The 23159-nt window shown below is 37.7% G+C and overlaps 3 protein-coding genes across 5 annotated transcripts; all 3 read right to left on the bottom strand.

Moving 5' to 3' along the window:
• Positions 1 to 1868, bottom strand: LOC109014080. Its single transcript, XM_018996397.2, has 3 exons — positions 1014 to 1868; positions 611 to 802; positions 1 to 355 (listed from the first exon to the last, which is right to left on the bottom strand). The coding sequence occupies exons 1-3, from the start codon at positions 1617 to 1619 to the stop codon at positions 134 to 136; spliced, it is 1020 nt and encodes a 339-aa protein (XP_018851942.1). The 5' UTR covers positions 1620 to 1868; the 3' UTR covers positions 1 to 133.
• Positions 1869 to 9809: 7941 nt separating this feature from the next.
• LOC109014068 (tRNA (guanine(37)-N1)-methyltransferase 1) lies at positions 9810 to 15171 on the bottom strand. 3 transcript variants are annotated; one of them, XM_018996378.2, is made up of 9 exons: positions 14261 to 15171; positions 13392 to 13490; positions 12446 to 12565; positions 12126 to 12292; positions 11590 to 11660; positions 11253 to 11395; positions 10601 to 10712; positions 10281 to 10393; positions 9810 to 10165 (listed from the first exon to the last, which is right to left on the bottom strand). In XM_018996378.2, the coding sequence occupies exons 1-9, from the start codon at positions 15104 to 15106 to the stop codon at positions 10022 to 10024; spliced, it is 1815 nt and encodes a 604-aa protein (XP_018851923.1). In that variant the 5' UTR covers positions 15107 to 15171; the 3' UTR covers positions 9810 to 10021. The 3 variants fall into 3 exon arrangements, with proteins under 3 accessions (XP_018851923.1, XP_035543789.1, XP_018851928.1); XM_035687896.1 differs by having other exon boundaries at positions 12126 to 12208; XM_018996383.2 differs by lacking the exon at positions 12126 to 12292 and having other exon boundaries at positions 9811 to 10165; positions 12435 to 12565.
• Positions 15172 to 19037: 3866 nt separating this feature from the next.
• Positions 19038 to 20996, bottom strand: LOC109013647. The gene is made up of 2 exons (XM_018995802.2): positions 20445 to 20996; positions 19038 to 19765 (listed from the first exon to the last, which is right to left on the bottom strand). Exons 1-2 carry the CDS (start codon positions 20775 to 20777, stop codon positions 19169 to 19171), a joined length of 930 nt encoding a protein of 309 aa, XP_018851347.1. The 5' UTR covers positions 20778 to 20996; the 3' UTR covers positions 19038 to 19168.
• Positions 20997 to 23159: the final 2163 nt, after the last annotated feature.

Raw genomic sequence — 23159 nt, 5'->3', positions numbered from 1 at the left:
TTCCCAAGAATTAGACTGCATTTGTTTACCAAAAAAAGGGAAACCAAAAGGCTGTGTTTGGGTTCTTTTTCACACGCTTAACACACAGATATTAACAACCAATTAAAGACAAAAATAGACCCCCCTTTGGGTTCTAATATGAAAGCTTGAGAGACAAATCAACAGAATTAGAAGTGGAACTGTAAGCAGCAGATGTAAGATAAGAAGCTTCACCATCCACAGCAACCGAAGCTTCTTCAAGTGCCTTGGAAGAAGTGCCTCTGCCATTTTTTCCAGGGAAAAACTCATATTCCATCAAAACGCTTCCGCGCCCCCTTGAATTTCCCTTCCTGTGAACAGCTACAACCTCTACACCCTACATACCCCATAAAAATATCCAATCAAAATATAATTCAGCGGCCAACGTACAAATTAATATCTTATAATTAAGAAGATCGATCAATTCTTAGTTCCTCATCAATTAATAATCAAGGGTTTGATCAACAGCCACAAACTGCACATCCAAGTAAAATTTATTAATAAACAAGTATAGAGAAAATTATGGAAAAATTTTATATTTAAAATGTTAATGAACATGTTGCGCTTAATTATTTTGGAGGTTTAAATCCACCTGATCATCAAGATTGCGACAGGAACGGCTTGGAGCTGTGCCACCAAAATTGCAGGTTTCTTCAGTGAGGTTTGGGATGTTTTCCAGATTCGATCCCATAAAATCATGAGAACTATTTATCAGTGGAGAAATCTCAGAATAGTTTTCTCTCCCTCCATTAAACCCTATATTTCTCCCATTGAAGTACTTTTTCTGCAACCAAAAACTTCATTAGAAATAGAAAACAGCATCTTAAGGAATGAGATAACTGAAAACAGAGATATTTCATTCCTTTGCAGAGAAAAATGTTTGGAAATGAAAGGGGTATAACTGTATAAGGAAATCACCAACCCCTAAGACAACTACATGCCTTGAATTTGTTCATATGTAAATTATATATATTGAAGAAAACATTAACCCCAACCTTGAAGCAGACATCACATTGCTGAGGCCCATAGTGCATCTTTGGCATTGAAGAGAGCTCTTTCGAGGTCTCAAACACAGTCCCAACAAAAACTCTCGGATCCGGATCCCCAATCCCACCATACGCATCCATCCCAACCTGGTCCCCCATCACTACCGCTCCCATTCCAGAAGACCCACCATGGTACAGCCCCCCAAAACCACCTCCATTTCCAACCCTGTGAACAACCAGACTCCCACAGCCATTAACAACAGGTACTGTAGGTGCGCAGTACAGTGGTGCCCCGAACTGCACCGGCACAGACCCAACCTGGTCGGTGCAAGGTAATATTGGAGTCTTGTACTGACGCTGAGGATCGAGATGGTTAAAGGACTGGACCTGGGGTATTTCTGTAATTTTCTTCCAGCGTTCTTGAAGCCTGAGGCGCTCAAGCTGGGCGACACCGAGTCCTCTCTGGGGTTGTTTTTTCTGGTTTGGTCCTCTGCTGGACTTTCTCCCTCGGGTTTTTCCGGCCTCGGGTTTGATTCCTTCGGTCCCAAACAGGGCTCCGGTGTTATCCTCGCTCGCGGTTTGGCCAGAGGCCATGAGAAGCAGTGGCGTAGCCATTGAAGAGTGGCTGTTTTGTGCAAAAGAGGCTAGAGAGAAAGTGCGAGTAGGGTAATTTAAACCGAGAATGGCAATGCTTTTTGAGTCGGGGAGTCTCTCTCTCGGGTTTATTATAAGATTGTTGGAGAAATATTATAAGGTGTGTTTTGAGTGGGTTTGGCCAACAGAGAGAGAGGGTTTGCAGTGGCAAGGAGACGGAGAGAGAGAGACAGAGAGAGAGCGAAGAGAGGGAGAGAGGGGTGTGGCAGTGAAGGAAGCAGAACTACCAGTGTGAAATGCTAAAAGAGAGTGGCTCTAAATGTCTAGGTCCATGCTACAGTATTGTGTCTGTATCTGTATTTTGTTGTCTAGTTAGTTGGTAACGTCGTTCATGTTGCTACTACTTCCACACCCATGATCTCCCTCTCCCTCTTTCTCGGATAGCTGTGTCCAAAATAGAACACAAGTTTGCCTCCAAAAAGTGATCAGATTGAGCTTGAACTTACCACCTTAGCTCTTCCATGAAAATGCGAGTCCTAATCAACTTAATTTGTATCAATGCATGGTGTGAGTGTATATATATATAGGTACCACTGTTTATTACCTTAGGTATTACATGAAATACAAACTCTTCGTATCAGTCAACTTCATACCAATAAAAAAAATACTATTTATTATCATTTAACCATCATTCTTTCATCATCTTTTCTTTTCATATAGTGTTTATGTTGTGTTATGTAGCCTGGACAACTCAGAGATTCCCTCGTGCGACCTGCAAGACCCATGGAGATGAAGGCTTAGAGTGGTGCGGGACACCTCATATGCCTAAGTCAAAATTATCTCTTTGTATGGAAATGTAAAGAAAAAGTGTTCAAAGAGCTGTACTTGAGCCCAAGATGTGTTTATATGCCCAGTCGTGGTGGTCCTCGTCCATTGTTAGCAGATCGTGGAAGGGTGCACGGGATACCGCACTAATGGTAGGTTCCCTCCCCTATCATGTCAGTCATCGCCCTACCACATTGTGCATGAGTCGTCAATCTATCCCTTGCGACAGATAAGGGGTGTGAGGCGCGCGCACTACCCATTCACAGAGGTGAGTGGACGTTTGGTTCTATTGTTGCGTGTTGGTTTCCTAGAGTACCATTTAATGCGATGTGGCTGCTATCCAATGATGTAGGTTGTGATCTAAGCAGGTGATGTGACCAGTCACCGTATCTAAAAGGCCTCCTCGGGCCCAACCCAATCCTCCTCCCTTCATTGATTTTGTATTGGGCTATCTACTGGTCGATTTGGGACCTGAGGAGGGGGGGAACCCCACACAGCCAAAGCAGGGGGTAAATCTCCCTCTCATATAGTGTCAAGTAATTGATAGATAAATAAATAAGTTTCTAGTTATTTGCTGTCATGTCAGGAATTGATCAATAAAAGGATAACCGTCGAAATAAATAATGAATAGCATTACTCTATTGACCGACATGTGGTTCTCCAATTTGTCGCGACCAAAAAACCTGAGAAAAAATGGCTTTGCATTTAATTATATATATGCATACGACTTTAATAAGTTATTTGCCCCCATTTCAATGGTCACAATTACCCTCTGATCATGGTTATGTTTGGGGCTCATTTGGTACTGTATATATATATACACACACACCTACATGATCATCGAGTTTAGTAAGTTTATTTAAACTATATATAGTATAGACAAGTACTGGACTAATTAGTTTTTAAAGTGATCTAACTGTAAATTAAACATTAATTATTTAAACCAACTTCTGGCAATAATCATGTGGAGTCAGATTTGGTCACGAATATGAAATCTGCTTATGGTGTAGGCATATGGAAACATTGATAAAAAAGCCGACCCCATGTGATTCTTTCTAGAATAAACACAACTAGCCCACTCTATGTATATATTGAACACCATGTGCCAAGTATGTGAAAATAAAGGAAAATATATGAAAAACCACGAGGAGTACGTACGATGCCTAAACATATATAGACAACTCAAAAAGTATGCGAATTATGAATTATCAGACGTATTGTTACAAGAAAAACATTTATTTACGTTAAGTTATCTTGTCAGGAAAGTGGTCGTTTTTTATCAAAATAAGTCATTTTCGTCGTAAATAATTTATTATAAATATTTATTTTTCTAAGTATACAGGATGTCGAAGAATTAACAAGTAGTAGTTCCAACGTCTTTTGAAGTTCAATTGGAATTAATTACCTGCTGCATTAAATTCATTGATGATCAGTAAATATATATCTTGAAATCCAAGCTTCACCCGTTATGCAGCATCATGTAGACGGCTAGTCGTTAATAAATGAAGAAGATCAGGCCTGCAATGAGAGGGAGCGAACCTAGCTAGCTAATCAAACAACAAAAAAGGTGTATAGTGTAGTAGCCATCGTTATCTTCTTTTCCAGCGTTGTTCCATACCCATCATGATCCCAAAAAAAAAAGAAATAAACATCCCTTTATTTTTATCTCTCATCACGTAAAGAATAAATATCAGTAGTAGTACTACTGTCTTGGCACCTATATATATATATATATATATATATATGTCGCTAGGTCTCTATATATTAATTATGATGTCTCAGTCCCAACACAAAACTAGGTCATTTAATTAAGCACAATCTTCATGATATCAATCTCACATTTAAGGCTACAGACATCACACCGGACATTAAGATAAACTGATCCATCTTCCGAATGCCAAAATCTAACATTTCCAGAACGACTATTGGTCCCGGCCGATTCCTCACTACATGCCTGGGTGTGCTGATCGAGTGAAACCGCGCGCGCGATCGATCGAGCATAATATTTGCACGCAAACCATGCCGGCTGCCTTTATGCCATGCATGCATACATCTCAGTCAAGCACGCAGGCGATCAGTTTGAAGTGGTGCGGGACGGGTTTTTCTTGCAAACCGCGTGACCCAACCAGAGGAAGGCTTGTCAAAACACGATTTGGGTGAGAGATCCAAAACGGCATGTAGGGCGTACGAACTTGCGCCGGCCTTTATGCCACGAGAATCGTGGTGATTTTGACCAATCACCAATAACCACGTCATAAAAAAGGGTCCACTTGACCTTCAACTAGACTTGCACCATTAATGAGAGGAGGAATCAGACTCGAGACGGTACTGAAGGCTGAGCTGATGAGCAAACTTCGTTATCAAATCCTACAAAAATTGTTTCTCTTAAAGAATCTGAAAAAGATTATTGTCAGGGGTCCCACTTGAGGTGGTCCCCTCTAGACAACGTGTCGGGTGGGGGACCAAAATTGGGTCGACGAGAGGTACGAGGAGAGAGAGATGGAATGGGGAGGAGGCGTGTGTACGGAAAATAGCGGCTGCTGGAGGAAAAAGGGACGTGTGGAGACGGTGGAGTGGAGAAGCATCGAAAGGAAGGGTTGGCACGTTTGAAGGTGGGATGGGTTGACACGTGGATCGATGGTGATAAATATGCCTTTTAATTTAATTTAGGGTTGCTGGGTTTGGACAGACACGGTGGATTCTTGGGTTCTGGGCAGCAGATTGTGCCCTGCATGGAATGATTGGGGGATTTTGGCATTATTTTATGTATGCATAGAGGCTATATATCAGGGCTATCCGGCAAAAAGGGGCCTGTTTTCTATAGGGGACCACCTCACACGTGTTGGAGGGGTCACCTTATCTGACCAGGCTTTTTCTACAAGTAAAAAAAAAAAAAAAAACACACAAGATACAAAATTGTTCCAATAATATATATATAAATTGTTCATTAAAACAAGTAATTAAAAATAATAACGCTATTTGGTAACACATTTTTGTTGTACCCATAATATGTTTATGAGTGTATTTTTCAATATAATTTTATGTGAGGGAGGACATGAGTTTTAAATGAGTGAGCAATGAAGCAGGTAGGCCTTGCACTGCACTTTTTGGTATCCCAGAGGCTTTGCTTTAAAGAATGTAGTAGTTAGAGTGACTGTTAGTTCTGGCTTTATACAACTTGTGAGGAAGCTAACCATATCTGTACAAAAAGGCAAAAGTTCCCCGTCCCTCCCCCCTTTCATTTTCATACCAATAAGACAGTCCTAAACCAAGGACCACAAGGAGGAAAAAAAAAACCAGATATTATCATCATATGGATCTCAATCTGAACTGAGATTTGCTTTCTTTCTCACTCTGCATGTTTCTCTCACTCGTTTTTACCATGTTGCCCCCCACAGGGGCTCTTGATAGCCTCGCATGACATTGGCCCGTGGGGGCGAAACAGATCGATGTGCATTCTCTTACAGACTGCAAGATTTGATGGCGGGAGATGATGAGCCGGACTATGCAAATGTTGGGGCCGGAGAGATCAGGGCCATCCAAGGAAGGACGAATCTGGGTATCAAATATCCGGTGTTTGATGTTTATAGCCTCTATTTACGAAACACATGGATGCGTTTTGCATATATATCATCTGTTAGTTGTACTGCTACTGCCAGAAAGACAAATACAAAACAAATTAAGACTCAGACCTTTTTACAAGGCTAGATCTGTCTGTGAGGTGCCTGGATGTATTAATGCATATCATGATCAGTAATTATATCTCTCTAAGAAAAATGCCATGTACTTAAGAAAAATTATAAAAAAAAAAACTTATTTCTTCACATGTATACGTTGAAAATTATAAAATTTAAAATTTAAATATAAAAAAAAATTAACAAAATGAGTTTTATAAGTAAAACTGTAACTGTATATAGCACTGCCTTATCTATGACGTATCAACTCATTTAATAATGCAATCCTTCTAAAATGCTCATTTATTGTGCAATATGTTTTTAAATGTTTTTAAGTGCCTACAGAGTTGCTTTGGCACTACACTGATGTCCAGAAAATTATTAGCAGGTATGGGGTAACTCGAGCCAATCAGACAATGTTCCTTTTTCAGCATTGAAGGGGACTTTTGGACAAAATTGTAAGTCTTGAATACCCATTTTGAACCATCTTTTTCACTTGCGGAATAAAGTCTGGTTTCCAACTTCTTCATCCCTTTTGGCATTATTCCAACCAAATAAAAAAGCAGTGCAGCAACTTCTCTTGCGGTTCCGAACAGAGATATATAGGACATGAATCACATGATCTAGTCGCTTAGAACGCAGAAGAACGGGCAAATGCAGGGCAAGGCCAGGCGAGGACCATGGGCACAAAATGTGCTGCATGTGTGTAAATATAAGCAACTCGAACGATTTTTTCAGGCCTCTTTTCTATTTCTTTTTTTCTTTAAGAAGACAAGAGTCAGACCAATAAGCAAAGAGTCCCCTCCGAAGCCAAGATATCTATCTATAAGAAAAATAAGAACCTCACTCAGAACAAGAAGAAAAAATTAGGCGAATTAATAATATTTTTTCATACAAAGAAATTAAAATATTTATCTATGTCTTTTTCTCAGATTATAAGATGTTGAAATGAGATGAAATGAAAAACCTATAAATAATAGTGAAATAGTTTGAATTAAGAAGTTTTATAAAATTTTGGGAAATGAGAAAAAATTTGATAAAAATATTATAAAATAAAAATATTGTTGGAATATAATTTTTTTAATGTTATTTTTGTTTTGAAATTTGAAAAAATGAATTAATTTTTTTTTAATTTAAAAAAATTATAATAATTATGTAATAATTAGAAGAAAAAATTAAACATTTAAAATAAAAAAATGTTGGGTGTTTAGATGTGAGATGACTCAACATCCAAACCAGGCCCCTTCCAAAGACTTCTTTATACCGTCAACAAGTCTTCCTCTATACATTGGGGGCTCCAAAGAAACCTCTCCTTAAGGAAATTCAAAAAAAAAAATCTAAACCAGATTGTAAGGATGGAAATCAAGAATCTTAACTCAAGCTGGTAGAACGACTCTAATCAAATCAGTAGCTAGTTCTATTCCATCATTTATTATATTATCTTATTGAATTTCAAAATTAATTACTGAGCAAAGTAATGCTTCCTTAAGAAAGAACTGCCAAAAATCTTCACAGTCCATGATCCATCTATGTGCCAAAATCCTTTAGGTGCCTTGGCCTAAAAAACCTTTCATTGTTCAATAAAACCCCTCATTTCTAAATTTGTGTGGTTCCAAATTAATGACAGAAATAGTCTATAGAAATAGTTTCTAATTGCAAAATATCTTAAAAATGTATCTTGGAAGTATCTCCTAAACCAACTGGTTCTTGAAATAGAGAGATTTCATCAAATTCAATATTTGCTTCCAGATTAACAATGGCATCTCAACAAGAGCTTGAGAAGATCGCTGGATCCCCAATTTAAAATTCTTCAAGCCTCATCCAAGTCAAAACAATCCTATAATTTACCCAAATATTAATGTCTCCCTCGAAGTTGATACTTGAAGAACCAAGAAGATGGAACATTCTTCTTCTTCAAGCTCTATTCTCCCCCGAATAAGTCACTGAAATACTAAAAATTTATATCACAATCTATAACTACACTTCCATTGGAGATGGGCTTAAACGGACACATCATCCTACTGAAAATTTGTGTCAAATCTGTCTATGCTACGTTGCTTATCCCCCATAAATTCTACACCAATTACACGTGAAATATTGAGGAGAATAGAGCTTGTTTGGACACATAGCCCATTTCTCTGTCAAATGAGCTTGTTTGGACGCACAGAATTCTCAAAACTTTTTATAATTTCATTTTTAAACACCACTTAAATACAAAACACTTTTTAATTTTTAATTTTTAACTTATTCATATAATTATTACCTAATCATTATTCAAACATAAAAATCAATACAACTTTTACAAAGTTCAGAACAAAAATTATATTCAGACAATTCTTTTTTAACTTTATAATATTTTATTAAATTTTTTCTCTCATTTTCTAAAACTCAATAAAACATATTCACTTAAACCATTTCACTACTATTCACAAAATTCTGAATTACTCAAAGTGTCCAAACATGTCCAAAACTTCAAAATATATTAAGCTACATTTGGATAGTGAAATAATTTTAGATAATCTGTTAATAGTAATAAAATAATAATAAAAAAATATTATATAATAGTGAATAATAATAAAAAATAGTAAACAATATGTAAAAAGTAATAATAAAATATTAAATAATAATGAAAGGTTTAAAACTATTCATTTGGAAGGTCTTCAATAACATTCTCCCAAGTTCTCTGTCCACTTTGCCAAAAACATAATTTTTCTAAACCGGACCATTAAATACAAGTCCGGTCGGTCCATTAGGTCCATAACATTTTTTACTTTTTTTTGACAAAAAATTAATTAAATTAATAAAAATTAATTAATAAAATTAAAATTGAGTGATCTTTTTAATATTTTATATATGATTAATGAATATTAAATAATTTTATTGTATATATGGTCATTGGTAATTCCTTGAATAAAAATTACATAATTAAGTTCAACTACTATATAAAATAATATATTATATATATAATATTTAAAATATATATATACATTTTGATACGTCTCAATCTGGTCCAATCCAAACCATTAGTCTTACACCCCTAGTGCCTTTTCTAGAATACTTCGGAGGCATTTTAAATGACCCATCAATATATCTCACTTTGCCTCACAACCAATCTCAAACTGGATAATCATTCTGAATCCCAGCTGGATTAGTAAAACCTGAAGAAGACATTCATTCTTTCCAGTTATTTGCCACCATGGCCATGGATAACATTTAATTTTTAAGAAACCAAATAATCCACAACTCTCCTTGTCCATCACCAAATTGGTTTGTGTCAAAAGTTTCCAAAACCTTCAAGGAACACAACAATGCATGAAACACAAAAATACACCAGCAAGAGGCTAGAGGCAACTTCCCCCCAAAGGTTTTTTCTTCACTTTCATTTGATATGGTAGTTAGAAACAATGGAAGCACAATAGCAGCAATTTGCAGATCTGACATTGGCATGCCTCTTTTTGTCCACACAAGATTCATAAACAATATCAATCCAAATATTGGAGAAGCCACATCAACGTTAATAGTAATCCAGGAAGCAATGAATAGAAATTGGAAGACAATCCGCAATGAAGGAGACAGACAATTGCACAACCAAAGTATGCAACAGATTGGACAATGCAGTCTATAATAAGAGACAATATATGTTAGGTTCTTTTGATGAATAGAAAGTGAAAAAACTTCGTCAATCTAAAAATCAATGTGTGCTTAATATCACGCAACGGGCAACTTCCAACCAAACATATGTTATGTTCCACCCATATGGATTGTATAATTAAATTTCTTTTATAATTTGTACTACGGTTTATTTTTCATCAATGTAGCTTGCTTAGAAAGAAAAAAAAAACTATACAAACATACATCAAGTTTTGTGAGGGATTATTAAATAAGTTACAAATACAAAACTAGGGTTAGCGTACACTCAGCTTTTCACCTATCTTGCCTACTATCCGCAAATCCTACAGTCTGAGGGAGGATAAATGACGCGCATAGCATCCATTTTCCTGGTGCAACAAGGCGCACCCTACGCATTTCTACATCAACTGCTACCTCTGACAATGCAATTCTTATCCTCTGCATATAAATGTTAAAGGATGAGGGAGGATGTATTCCAGACAAAAATCCTTGTATTTTGTTTAATTAGCCCAGCAAATAACACGTGCATGGTTTATGAGATTTCAGAACAGACCTCGTGAAAGTCGAACTCTGGATCTTGAGCTTTGGAGAAACCATAGACATGGATCAATGGGAAAGTGAAGTCTCCATTCTTGGGTCTGCCTCTGAATATTCCCCTGAATGCATCTGTTGATAAGAGGCAAATCATCAAAGACAGGTAGAACGCAAGTCAAGATAAATTAAAACGGAAGTGATCTCAGAAGCCAATAAGCTTAATTGTTCACAACTTCACCAGTCATTTAGGAGAAATCCAGTCATCACCAAATTGAATAAGCAATTCAACATATTTACTAGCAAGCAGAAAAAAGCACGTTCCTGAAAGTAACAACAAACCTAGATACTCTGCAGCATCATTAGGCAAATTCATAACCACTTGTGTAATGCCCTTAGCTTTCTCACTTGCAAATATAGCCCGGATGAATCTCCTCCCATCCATGTTGAAGACCTAGAAATTGACACACAAGGTCCATAACAAGAACCACACAAGTCTATTCGTTCAAAAGTTAATGTAGTGAAATGCCTTGGCCATGCATATCTGCCGTAATGCCACATAAATGGGTATCAAATGAAAGCCAGCCAACTTGTGAAAGAAGCTCAACCCAGAATTCATATACAAATAAGTCTTCATCCTCTTTATCTTTTTCAATCTGAGATATCAACCAGTCAAGAACGCTTCCAGACTTATACCTGACAAACGAATCTTTTCTTTTTCATGTTTTACCACAAGATAGAGGCCAAACAATCCTATGAGTATAAATCTGTACTCTAATTATTTAACTTATCAAATTTATGAGAGGAATGATTCTCATCAGCTCGAAATATGTGACTATTTGCATAGCACAGAGAAATCCTCCAACCCCCCCCCCCCAACCGAACACTCGAACTAGAGGATCCTGCATTTGCCTTTGGTATTTTCATTACTAGAAGAAAAAGAAAAGCAACAACCACAAAATAGTACTTATATGACAATGACTCAGGGGCATACCTCTACTCTCCTCTCAACTTTGTTGAGCACACAATTTCTTTCTAAATATTCGACAGCATAAGGGTTTAGATCATTAGCATAGACGCGTTTGACAATCTTTGCAGCTGATATGGCTATTGGACCAACCCCCGTGAAAACATCACCTGTCACATTAAAGCACCAGTCATTGGTAATTTGGTATTCTCATTCACTGATCTTTTAAAAGTTAAGTGGGTAGTTCTTTAGGAGCTGCATCAGTACATTTCCTGTGCACTGAATCATTCTCCTTCATCTAAAAAGTAGTCCCTTGTAAAAAAAAAAATTTAAAATTAAAAAAGAGGCAAAGAGACAAACATACAAACAACATCGTTGCGTGTAAATCCATTGAGAAGCCTTTGTCTTTCTGTTGCAAGCCTTGAATTCCAATACCTGCATAAAATAGAACAAATCCATCCTGAAGCCACCTTCATTCAGTTGATGCCTCAATTCATTTATAAATCAACTTGATTAAAAACTAAATTAAATTTACCCACAACCAAAGGATAGAATTGTCAAACCAGCCTATAGTATAAGGAGCCTGTTGTTTATCTAATGACATATTCTCAACCCCCCCCCCCCCAAAAAAAAAAAAAAAAAGTATTTATGGTGGCCTTCTGCTCAACATGATCCGCCCCTCTAAATCTCCAATTTAACTTCTTTAATACTACAATCACTTTTACTTTGTAAGACTCCCTCGATGCCCACTTAGTCTGATCTATATATTGCTGATTCAAAAAATTTGAAACAATACAACCAATTATGACCACCCTCCTACATCGATGCATACCATAATATTGGCATGCATTTATAACTTTAATGGACGTCTCCATAACATTGCAATGAAGAAAAACATACACTGTTGCTAAATCAACATGAAATCGCATTCCATTCTCAACTACTGTAGTCACAAGAGAGTGGTTTCCAGCTAAGACCTCCAGCTGCATTGTTCTGTAGTCATTATGAATGGCTTCAAGCTTATTGATAACTGTTTGTATTTTTGGCTTATTTTTGTCAAGAACGACCTGAAAACCAAAATAGCCTCCTTCTATAAAGGGATGGAAAGTTAAATTTTCATTTCTTCTTTTTCTTGACTTAGTTGTTTGATAGATGCAAAATCACTTTTTGGTTCTACAGCACATTGTCAAAATGGTAAAAAGGATATACCAAAAGAACACCTTTGCTATAAGATTCTTGTACGGCAGATGTTCTTCTCTCAGGTTCAGGTGAGCAACATGCCCAACTGTTTCAAAAGCTGAAGGAACAATTATATCCTTTGGTAACGTGGCCTCCAATATCTGCAAGAACACACAGGATCTGATATATCCATTGACTTGGCAAACTCCAAGCAATTTTAGATTGTCAAATCCCCATAACAAGTGGGTGGTAAAACCTAATTAATGACCTGTCCCTGAAACATGCAGGCATATCCAAGAGAGAGGGAGGGAGGCAATCTATCCAGATCTGGGAAGGCTCTACTTTTTTTATAAGTAATAAGAGATTTGATTAATGCAAGTAAATGGGCATAGCCCAAGTACACAGGAAGTATACAAGCAGAAACACCTAAATACAGACTAGGGACTAGGAACTAGTAAAGTCTGAAACAAAAACATTTAAATTATCCCCATTCAATACAAGAACTTTTGCCCAAAGACAGAGTTCAAAAGAAAAACTCTCTAAGTTCTCCCAACAAGCTTTCTTTGTCACAAAACAGTGCCCATTCCTTTCTAGTCATAGACACCACATTAAGCATAGATGAATTATCTTCCAAATATCAGCAATGCGATTATTGCCCATAAATCGTTTCCAACAAGTTTTATGGGTACAAGTTTATGGGTCTACGACTGAATGGACAGGGGCATCATCTCGCATTCTAGTGCATAAAAGGTTCAAGCGACAATCGGTAAGTTGAATCAAAGTTGTTAATTTAGCTTATTATATTTGTACTAATCATTTCCAATAATGCAGTAGAGTAACAGTTATCAGTGAACACTTCAGGTAGGTGAAGGCCTCTCCCCTCCATCTACTATCTCACATATCAAATGCTTCATGTCTAGAAGATTCAGAGAAACATGGTTGATTAAAGATTGCACCTAGCCTGAGGAGTGTCCTTGGTGCATTTACCTCATTCATCTGCCAGTAATTGTAAAACAATGTGAGCTTGCATCTGACAAGCTCAAAGGTTGATTTTGGACTTTCCTTCATATCTTCTTTCAGAAGAACCTGATAATTGGATGAGAATTGTAAATAACTAGGAAGAGAAAGCAATTTATGTATCGAACCCTTCCGTAAAAGAACCAGAAAAGAGGTAAAGGTATATTAGCAGAATATGGATTCCGATAATAGAATAACAATAATACGGGCGTAAGGCTACACAAGATCAACAAAGAATCAAAGATTAAGAGCTGTAGAGAGCCGAAACAATGAAGGCAATTATATATAAACATCTCAAATCAAGTAACTTTATCGCTATATGTTACGATCCCACATCGACTAAGTATGTGATTGGTTGATGGTTTATAAGCCCCTAGGCACCCTTTCCTTGTAAGCTAATTTTCAATGGTGAGTTCTACCTAATGGGTTCATAACAAATGATATCAGAGCCACCCTACGTCTAAGGCCATGTTGCGACGGTTGTAATCGTGCAGCACGGGGGTGATGCCGGCATGATAGTGTTCGCCCGGAACTAGGAAAATACGTAGCGCACAGCCAGCCCGTGTGAGCGCCAAGACCGCCGTGGACGTCGGCTGCAGGGCATGGTGGTTGTTACGATCTCACGTCGACTAAATATGGGATTGATTGATGGTTTATAAGCCCCTAGACACATTTTCCTTGTAAGCTAGTTTTTAAGAATGAGTTCTATCTAGTGGGTTCATAACACTATCATACAACCCAGAGCATCACTTAAACTAGTACCAAAGGCAAAGTTTGGAGAAGAAAAACAAAAACATCCAATGAACTAAGAGAGTACCAAAAGTATTGGGAACAGCCACCTTGATTGCCTCGGGCAGGTCCTCCACCTTCCTCCCTGAGTAACGCTCGTCCAATAGCAACAGCCTTGTCGGACCCCTCCACTTCCTCATCCTCCCCTCAAACTCATCCCCCAACAACCCCTTCAAATCCCCCCCTTCCTCCTCCTCTTCCACAACCTCCACCAAAGCAATTTCATTCTTCTCAATTCCCCTCTTGCCCTCACCCCTTGCCGCCTCCTCCCCGTCGTCATTTCTCCTCCTCTTCTTCTTCGTTGGCCTCGAAATCTTCGCTAAATTTCGAAATTTGACATACCCCCGCGAGTTAAACGTCCTGGAAAGCTTTTCCCTATACAGCACCGGGCTTAAAACGTCGCCGTCGCCCTCTGCTTTCCCATAAATTCTTCGTTCCAAGGAAACGAGATCTTCTTCGGGCTCTTCGTCTCTGTCTCCCAATAGATTTACCAGCACGGGATCAACCTCATCACCGGGGACTCGAGCAATGTTGCGAATGCGAGGCCAGTTCAAGAGGTGGCCTCGGAGTCGCTTCTCGAGAGCAAAACAGTCTTTTGCCGGTACACGAAGCGCCGCGAGGTCGAAGACCCGAGTGAAGTCTTGTTCGTCAATTAAGCAATCTTCTTGCTCGTGCTGTTGGGGTTGAGGAGTATAACCTTTGTGGAGGGAGGGTCCATAAGAGAGGGTTGGGTCTGGAATTCGGGTTTGTGTTAGGGCTTGGCTGCTGCTGCTGCTGCTGGAGAAGAGAGAGACGGTGAGGGGTTTGTGGAGAGAATGTTTTCTGGGGAAGATAAGATTGGTGTGGAACGTAGTGAGTGGAAAAGAATGAAGTCTGAGGAGGAGCTTGGTGACCATGGCGTCGGGGGTAAGGTTTCGTTGGGTCCGCCGGGGGAAAAAAGGGATAAGGGGGATAGCCAGGGTTTTAGGCTCTTTTTCTTTTTCTTTTTCTTTTTTTTTTTCCCGTAATAAATTAATAATCAAAGCGATTTCATTTTGGGTAAGTATATTTGGTCAGTCACAGACGAAAAGTAAAAAACGAAATAATAATTAGTAACAGATTTAGAAATATATTTAAGGAATTTCAGATATTTATTTGCAAAATGTATTATAGATATAAAGAGATAATATAAAAATAAATTCATTAAATTGATGTGATTTCATGTTATCTATTTTACAATAAAAAAATCATTTTACAATATAATGTCTGTGACGCCCCTAGCCCCTACTTGGTATTGGACGGTAACTGAAGTGTCGGGACATGTAACTCAAGGCTACATATTCCCGTACATGACAGTTGAGATGCAATGCACCTATTATAATTTTAGCAGCATGTAATGAATCGCAGCGAAATTTCATGTAAATTTAAGTAAGATTGAGAGCAATTTTTCAAAATATCATGGTTCCATAAGACTAAATATCTCAAAAAGATTTCATTGTTTGAACATCCCAAAAATACAAGAGGGTCCAAAGGATAACAACTCAAAATCATACCCTTTTGCTTTTACTACAAATTTTAGAATCCATATCAAAATCTTATAAGGCTTTATCTATTTCGCCTTGTCCTTGTTGATTATCTTCCTCAAATCCTCAAAGAGCTCTATCACTTCAGTTATGAATTGATCAGCGGCTTTTAGTCTATCCACTAAGGATGGTTTCGTCGAGAGCTCAGGATTCTTCGAGGCCTCCTTGACTATCGAAGGTGCTGGCCTCTTGCGCTTCCTCCTATCCGGTCTCTTGTCTTGTAACAACTTCTACCATTTCGGATTAGAAATGATAGTAGAAATTATCACGGTGAAATTTCGAGAAATCTCAGTAAGTAAACAAACAATATATTATAAATAACATAAGCATATAAAGGCAAACTATAAAATGAATGTATGGACATATACTTGACACAAAACTTAGTTCATGCAATTTGACTTTTTCGAAAACATGTAACAGAGATCCTTTAACCTTTCAATAAAACATATTTTTCATTAGCACATTAACAACTACATATGACATATATTTAACTCATTACCTTGTTTGCTTATTATAAAATGTAATTTGGATACTTCACGGTTCCCCTATACACCGTTGGTTTCCCGCTAGTTACCGCATCATCCAACAGCTCACTTGACCGTGGTGACTACGTCATAGTCCTTACGATGCATCAATTTGTCGTTTCACCTTCACCGCATATAGCACATGTGGCACCCACTAGCTTTAGGTGCTACCCCGCTCTAATATCCTCACAAGGATCCATTCAAGGCCCGCCGACTGTATTTCGTCAACCCAAGGGCTACCATCTTAGCATTTTGAATCGTGATAAAACATATACAAACTCTTTTATTTAGAAATAGTACACAACCTAAATGCATGTGACATGAACTCGTGACACTTTTATTTTAGTACATCATGTGAATATGTAAATGCCGAGAATCATGTAACCATGTGACACAACACTGAACATCTTATGTTACAGCTTGAAAATATTAGAATATTTAAATACTCAATTCACAAATATAGCCAATAGCTTTTGAGACATCTTAAACACGAATACATATACATGGTCGAATCTTTTGAGACTTACACAAACATGTTATAACAAGCAATCGAGCTAATATTTCTAGCATACCCGAACCATCATGAACAAGTAAACATAGTAAAAACATCATGCAAAGTCGGTTACAAGGCATCACATAATAAGGGATTATCGCTAATCAATTAGTTCATATAATAGTACATAAGAATGCAAAGTTTACATGACATATACAAATATTATCTAAAGTAGGTTGAGAGTCTACTTACAAAAATCCAAAGCAATTAAATGTGATCAAACAAACTGTAAAAAGTGTTTATTCAAAATATTAAAAACAAGAAAACGTAACCCTAAATCCAACATGGGTGGCCGTGCTAAGGCTTCTTTTGCTTATGGTGACACTCCAAGCATTCGGCCTAGAGGCCATTGGTTAAAGGTGGTCGTGTCTTTCCATTGACCTTGACAAGGTCTCATGCGCGTGCATGTGTGCATGGCTCGGGATGCCGAGATCCCTTGGAAACGGGGTGGAGATCTCAATTTCTAGTTTCAACCTCCCCTTGGGAAAACCCTAATTTTCCCTCAAGAACTTCTCAAAAGAAAATGTCAAACATTGGGCATGATGGTGGTGGTGTTCCTTGGACCCAAAACCCTAGGGACCCCATCACCCTTGTGTGTGTGTGTGTGACTTGTGAGTAGTGAGGGTTAGAGTGGTACCATGCGACATGGCTCCAAGTTTCTTCTTGCTCATGACTAAGAGAAAAGAAAGAGATTAATAGTATTTGTTTGGAGAGAAGATGGAGAGAAATATGGCTTGGGCGTGTGGGAGAAGAAAAATGCAAAGCATGAACTAAAATGATGTCCAAAAGGCCTTATAACCTTCGGCCCCTATCCTTTTATATGCACCTTTGGTTTCCTCTCACACTTCACCATGGAAATGTATGAAATTCATGCATGGGCACCAAGTAGCTTGCCTTTCATCATTGGCCAAATGCCCCCTTTCATCTCCCCATATCTTTGTTTTCCTTGTGAACTCAAAGGTCCCATGACAAGTGGCATGTAAAGCTCAAAAAATCGAAACCCTAATGCCTCTTTGTATTCCTCCTCTGTGTCCAGATTCAAAGATCTTTCGGGGCTTAGGGGTCTTTTCACAAAACCTTAATCATCATTGGGAGAGTGGGCGTATGCATGCTTGCCACTTGGCAAAGGCGTGTGGATGTGAGTGTGTTGGTTGGCCGCCCATCCCAATTTCCCACAAGACCTTTTCTCTTCTCTAGATACTTGGGGTGGTGTATGGATCCTCTCCTTTTCTCCATGAACCTTCTTCTAGAATTCCTAAGTGAGTGACATGTGGTGTGTGTGAGGGAAAGTGATGTGGTGGCTGAAACCTAGGGACTAGGGTTTTGTTTTATCCCATTCGCCTCTTCCAATTCTAATCATATCCATCTTCTAAAAAGTTATTTGCATGAACGACACTTGGCAAGAAGGTGGTTGGAACCTCTTAGGTAGGCGACAACCTGCCGAAACCTTAATCTCTTGATGGAATGTGCCTTAGTCTCTTTAGCTCCCCCATGCATCACTTTCCCATATAAATCTTATTGGAACTCTCATGACTTTGACAAATGGCATAAAAGATTGAGTGGTTGGTGAGTGGATGCATTGGTCGAGTGACCCTTTTCTTCCCTAAGCGTCACATGTTTGCTTTCTTATAGAAAATTCACTTACCCTTCTTCATGTATGACAAGTGTCAAAATCTGGTACTCCTTTGTTATAGTTGTTATGCTAGGATTTTTAGGTTACCGAAAGTCTAAGTCTCTCACCCATTCTTCCCACAATATTGTCTAGATTCATTGAATCTTGAATGTGTGACAAGTGGCCTAAGGTTTTGGTGTGTTGGGCGAGTGCCCCTTTGTTCCACTAGGGTTTTAGGCTTTAGCACAACCGGACTGGCCGAAATCCTAAGGCCTATTGGGCCTCTCTTATGGGCTTAGATGCCAAACACACTAAGGTAAATAATTAATTAATAAAAACCCAATATTCTTTAAGGACTCTATAAACCTTATGTATGGCCCAACTTAGGCATACATGATGACTTAAGACAGGCGAGAACTTGGCTAAGTGAGGGTTGTCAGAACGTATTATATCAAATTACGTCATTTTGTAAATTTAATTTTATGTATTCAATTTATAGCAAAATTATTTCCCATTAGCAAGACTTGTTATTTCTTAATCTTTCCTTTGTATAATTTGGGGTTTTACACTCGGTTCTGCAACGAAATCTCCCAAATACCTCTCAAAGATATGCAAAGACAAAAGAACTACACAATACTAGACCATTTAACCATTTATTGCTTGGCCTTTTGTCAGCTCCAAGAAACAAAAATAGAACAAGATAAAGATCAGAACGTCAATAAGCGGCGAGAACGGTTCCTTCTCAATGGTCCTTCCATGACGACCTCCTTATTATATTCCTCCGACTCTGACTCCAACTTCGAGACAATCTTTGGGGACTCTGCCCCATCCTCCAGATACTCGTGTCTGGCGCTCCAACGTATAAAGATAAACCACGTTGAAGTACACAAAATAGAGCAAATCTTGCCGCAAAATATCAAAACCACAAGACTAATAAGAAGCAAACACAAAACAACATTAGAAGCGTGACATCCTTTTCTGCCTTCTTGGATGCTGTCTTGCCCCCTTTGTTTAGACACTGCTGCATTCGGTCCAAACGACTTGGATCTCTGAGATGAAGACCTCGTATCGGAAGTAGTACGTGAGTTAGAACGGGAAGAACCGAAGCAGGTCGAAGTGAGCGCAGAAGAACAACGTAAAGATGAAGAAACATTCGAATCAGCTCTAAGGTTGTTATCATCGAACATTTTGTGTTTATGCATTGAATTTTCATCCAGCGAGTCTGACATATCAATGGAGCTTGCGGTAATATTGGATTCTGATCGAAATGAGCCTCGTCCAAGTTTTCTTTTCTTATTTTTCTCCTGACGAAGACAATGTATGAATTATCAGTTCCATAAAAAGCAAGGAGCGGATTTCGAGAGTGCAAAAAGAAATAACAATAATAATAACAATGTAATGGGATTGTCAAGTAAATAAGCCATGTAACGAGCATTTGAACAGCACAAACACGGGATAATAAAAACAATCGTGAGAAGCGTAATATCAGATCGAAAATTAAATTTTATATCGGAATATTGATCGATCAACTTTATGCAAACAAAGAAAAATTATGAATCATATCAATTAGCCTAGTCAACTAACAAAAATTGTGAATAAGGGCTGAAAAAAATAGCAAACAAAAATTGCATTTTGATTTGGAAGTTCATTAAATATTATATGATCAACGGCATCTCTCTGTTTTTTCTAAATGAAAACTAATGTGTTGAGAAGAGTGAGATTGAAGAGGCACTAGCTCTGGAGTTTTTTAGAAAAAAAAGAAAGAAAGAAAGAAAGAGTGAAATTTGGGTTACGGGTCTATTCTTTTCTGCAGACTGCATGGGACGGTCTGAAAAGTGAAAACAATAACAAACGCAAGAAAGCAGGAACAGGAAGGAACTACAAATCTATAAAACAGAGTTAACAAACAGGAATCATGATCACGCAATAACCGCGAGTGTATGTGCCTATGTCGGGCCAAGATTAAAAGGTAAAAGCACTAACCAATGAATTCGCGGTGAAAACCGTTTTCAATATCCTCGAGAGCCGGCCGTTCCCGTCTTTCTTTCGCCAGTCACCGCTGCCTTCTTCCTCTTTCTCCGCACGATCCAACGCCAAAATCGGCGGCGATATCCTCCGGAGCTCCATGCCCCCTTTATCTCCCGCAGCGATACATGTGAAAATAGGATCGCCCAGGCGGCCGTCCGTACGCCTTACCGTTTTAAGAGAACCGTCCATGGAGACCGGTCTAAAGCACAGAAAGAACCTATTCTTCTTATTCATGCTCTCGCTCTTCTTTCTGTTTTTGCTCTGTAACTTGGTCTTGGTAGATTCCATAAGGAAGTGGATGCGAACGAACTGTCTTGGTGGTGATTGCGATAATTCAGAGGTGGCTGTTCGTTTACCGAGAATGTTGGGTTACAGATTCTGAGAAAACGAGGAAATGTGGTCTTTTTGCTTTTGTGTTGGTAACTTGGTGTTAGCGTTCGTGCAAATCGTCTGATCTCCCTGCGCTTTTATATAAAATGGAAAGTGCGGGGATTTTGGCGTTAGAGATCGTCGTTCTTGAGCCGGCAAGGCACGGCATCATTTACTACTACTAGCTCCGTTTAAAAACTTACACCGAAAAAGTGCTCTAAAAATAAAGAAATCTCTCAGATTGCGCAAATGGAGGACGGCAATAAAGGTTAATCCTTAAGTTTACACCTATTTATTGTGTGGGTCTTTCTTTAGTGCTCTTACATTTGTGAAGAAGTAGTCAGCAGTATTGGAGAGCTCCATTCAAAGGCAGAAATAGAATGCTTGCAAGACAATTTAATTTAGGTACAGCTATGTAATAATAAATAATTATAAGAAAAATCAAACATTTGGGCTATTATCAGATTCTGATATTCAAACTTGGGTCCATAGATCCCAAAAATATACGAAAGAAACGAGTAGAATTAATATATAAATACATAGGTCTGTTTAGATTGAAATATAATTTTAGATGAATTAAATAAAATATTATTAGAATATTATTATTATTTTAAGATTTTAAAAAAATTAAATTATTTATTATATTTTATATAAAAAATTTTAAAAAGTATAATAATAAAATAAAATAAATTGAGATGACTTCCCAATTTAAACGATACCATAATCATTTGTTATTATCTTCAACAGATTAGCAAAGTGGAATAATGGACTGGCAGGCTGACGATAAGAGTTAACATAAAAGGTCTTTTCGATGCGTATTTTTGTTTTGTTTGGAAAATCTGATGCGGTGCGGGTGGGGATATTTCTTCTGTGCCGTTTGTGTATATCATCTCTATTTCCTATGTTTTTTTTCCTCGACCGTCTCTATTTCCCATGGAAACAAAAAGCTTTGGTTCAAACGGTGACATGGTCTCAACAGGTGGGCATATTTTTCGCCATTTCTTTGCTGACTCAGTGACTTGGACTTTGGATTTTTTTTTTTTTTTTTTTTTTTATGGACTTGGACTTGGACTTGGAATTAGACTTATGTTTAATGTTTGTACAAAAATAAGTCCTTTGAATTATTAACTTGGACCGGTTTTATTATAGACCACCACAACAATGCCAAACTATAGTTGCGCAAATTTGCGGTCGAGGATTGCTGTCAATTCCGTGATCGTTGGATCGTCATCTTACCCATTTAATTCTCTTTGCCCGAATCTTGCCTCATAAATACGACGTCCACCGTGAAAATTGGATTGGATTGAATTCGGCAGGTTCAAAACTGGGTCGTAGATTGCACAGTTGGTCCAGCCCAACAAATGGATGCTGGTTTTTATAGTTCAGAACGGGCGTTCCGTTTTTGGTCCTTGTGTACCACTGTCTGTGAACTGGTAAAAGTTTTACGTTTGGGCATTGAAATGATTTTAGAAAATTTATAAATAATAAAAAAATAATAATGATAAATATTAAATACAAGTGAATAATAATGAAGTGATCTCGCATCTTTTCACTGTCCAAACACTTTAATTTGAGTTTAACTTAAGTTCAGTGTTATCAAAGCGCAGGTCTATTTATACTTAAATAGACTGTTTTTTCTAATCGGGCCGGGCTGGACCCAAACCGGCCAGCCTGTAGCATGTGAAGTCACTGAAGTGAACTTGGCAGTTGTGACAAATTGTTCGTGACATCTCTCCTCTATGATAACCAAGACGTCAACTGCTCAATGGTGCGAGGCAAATATGACTTGGGCACAGTCGGAGTAAATAACTTTTGCAAGTTCCAGAGGCCGAGCTGCCGACCCCAAAATTTAAAAGACAGCTTTTCTCAATTGAGAAATTATATTTACAGTCGTGAATGTACAAGTATAGTATAATATTTAAAAATAAATAAATAAATATGAGATCTACATGAAAATAAATTAATTTTTTAATAATAAATCTCATTCTTTTTCAAAACAACTGCACGATATTTATGTATTTCACGACTATATGTAGCATTACTCTTCTCAAACACTAGTATTTATTGTGAAGTGTATTTCAAATGAATATTATTATATACAGTTATTTTTATATATATATTTTTATGTCTTTTATTAATGTGATTGAATAAAATAATTATTTTATATTTAAAACAAATATCCAGTCAATTATATTAATAAAATATATAAAAAATTACACAAAAATTACTATACATAAATTTATTTAATCCGAATACGTAATAAACAAAAATATAAATTTACTGGGATCCGAGGCGGACAAA

Source organism: Juglans regia, chromosome 2, assembly GCF_001411555.2.
Source record: "Juglans regia cultivar Chandler chromosome 2, Walnut 2.0, whole genome shotgun sequence".
Classification (NCBI taxonomy): domain Eukaryota; kingdom Viridiplantae; phylum Streptophyta; class Magnoliopsida; order Fagales; family Juglandaceae; genus Juglans; species Juglans regia.
This window is presented reverse-complemented; position numbering and strand designations above follow the sequence as displayed.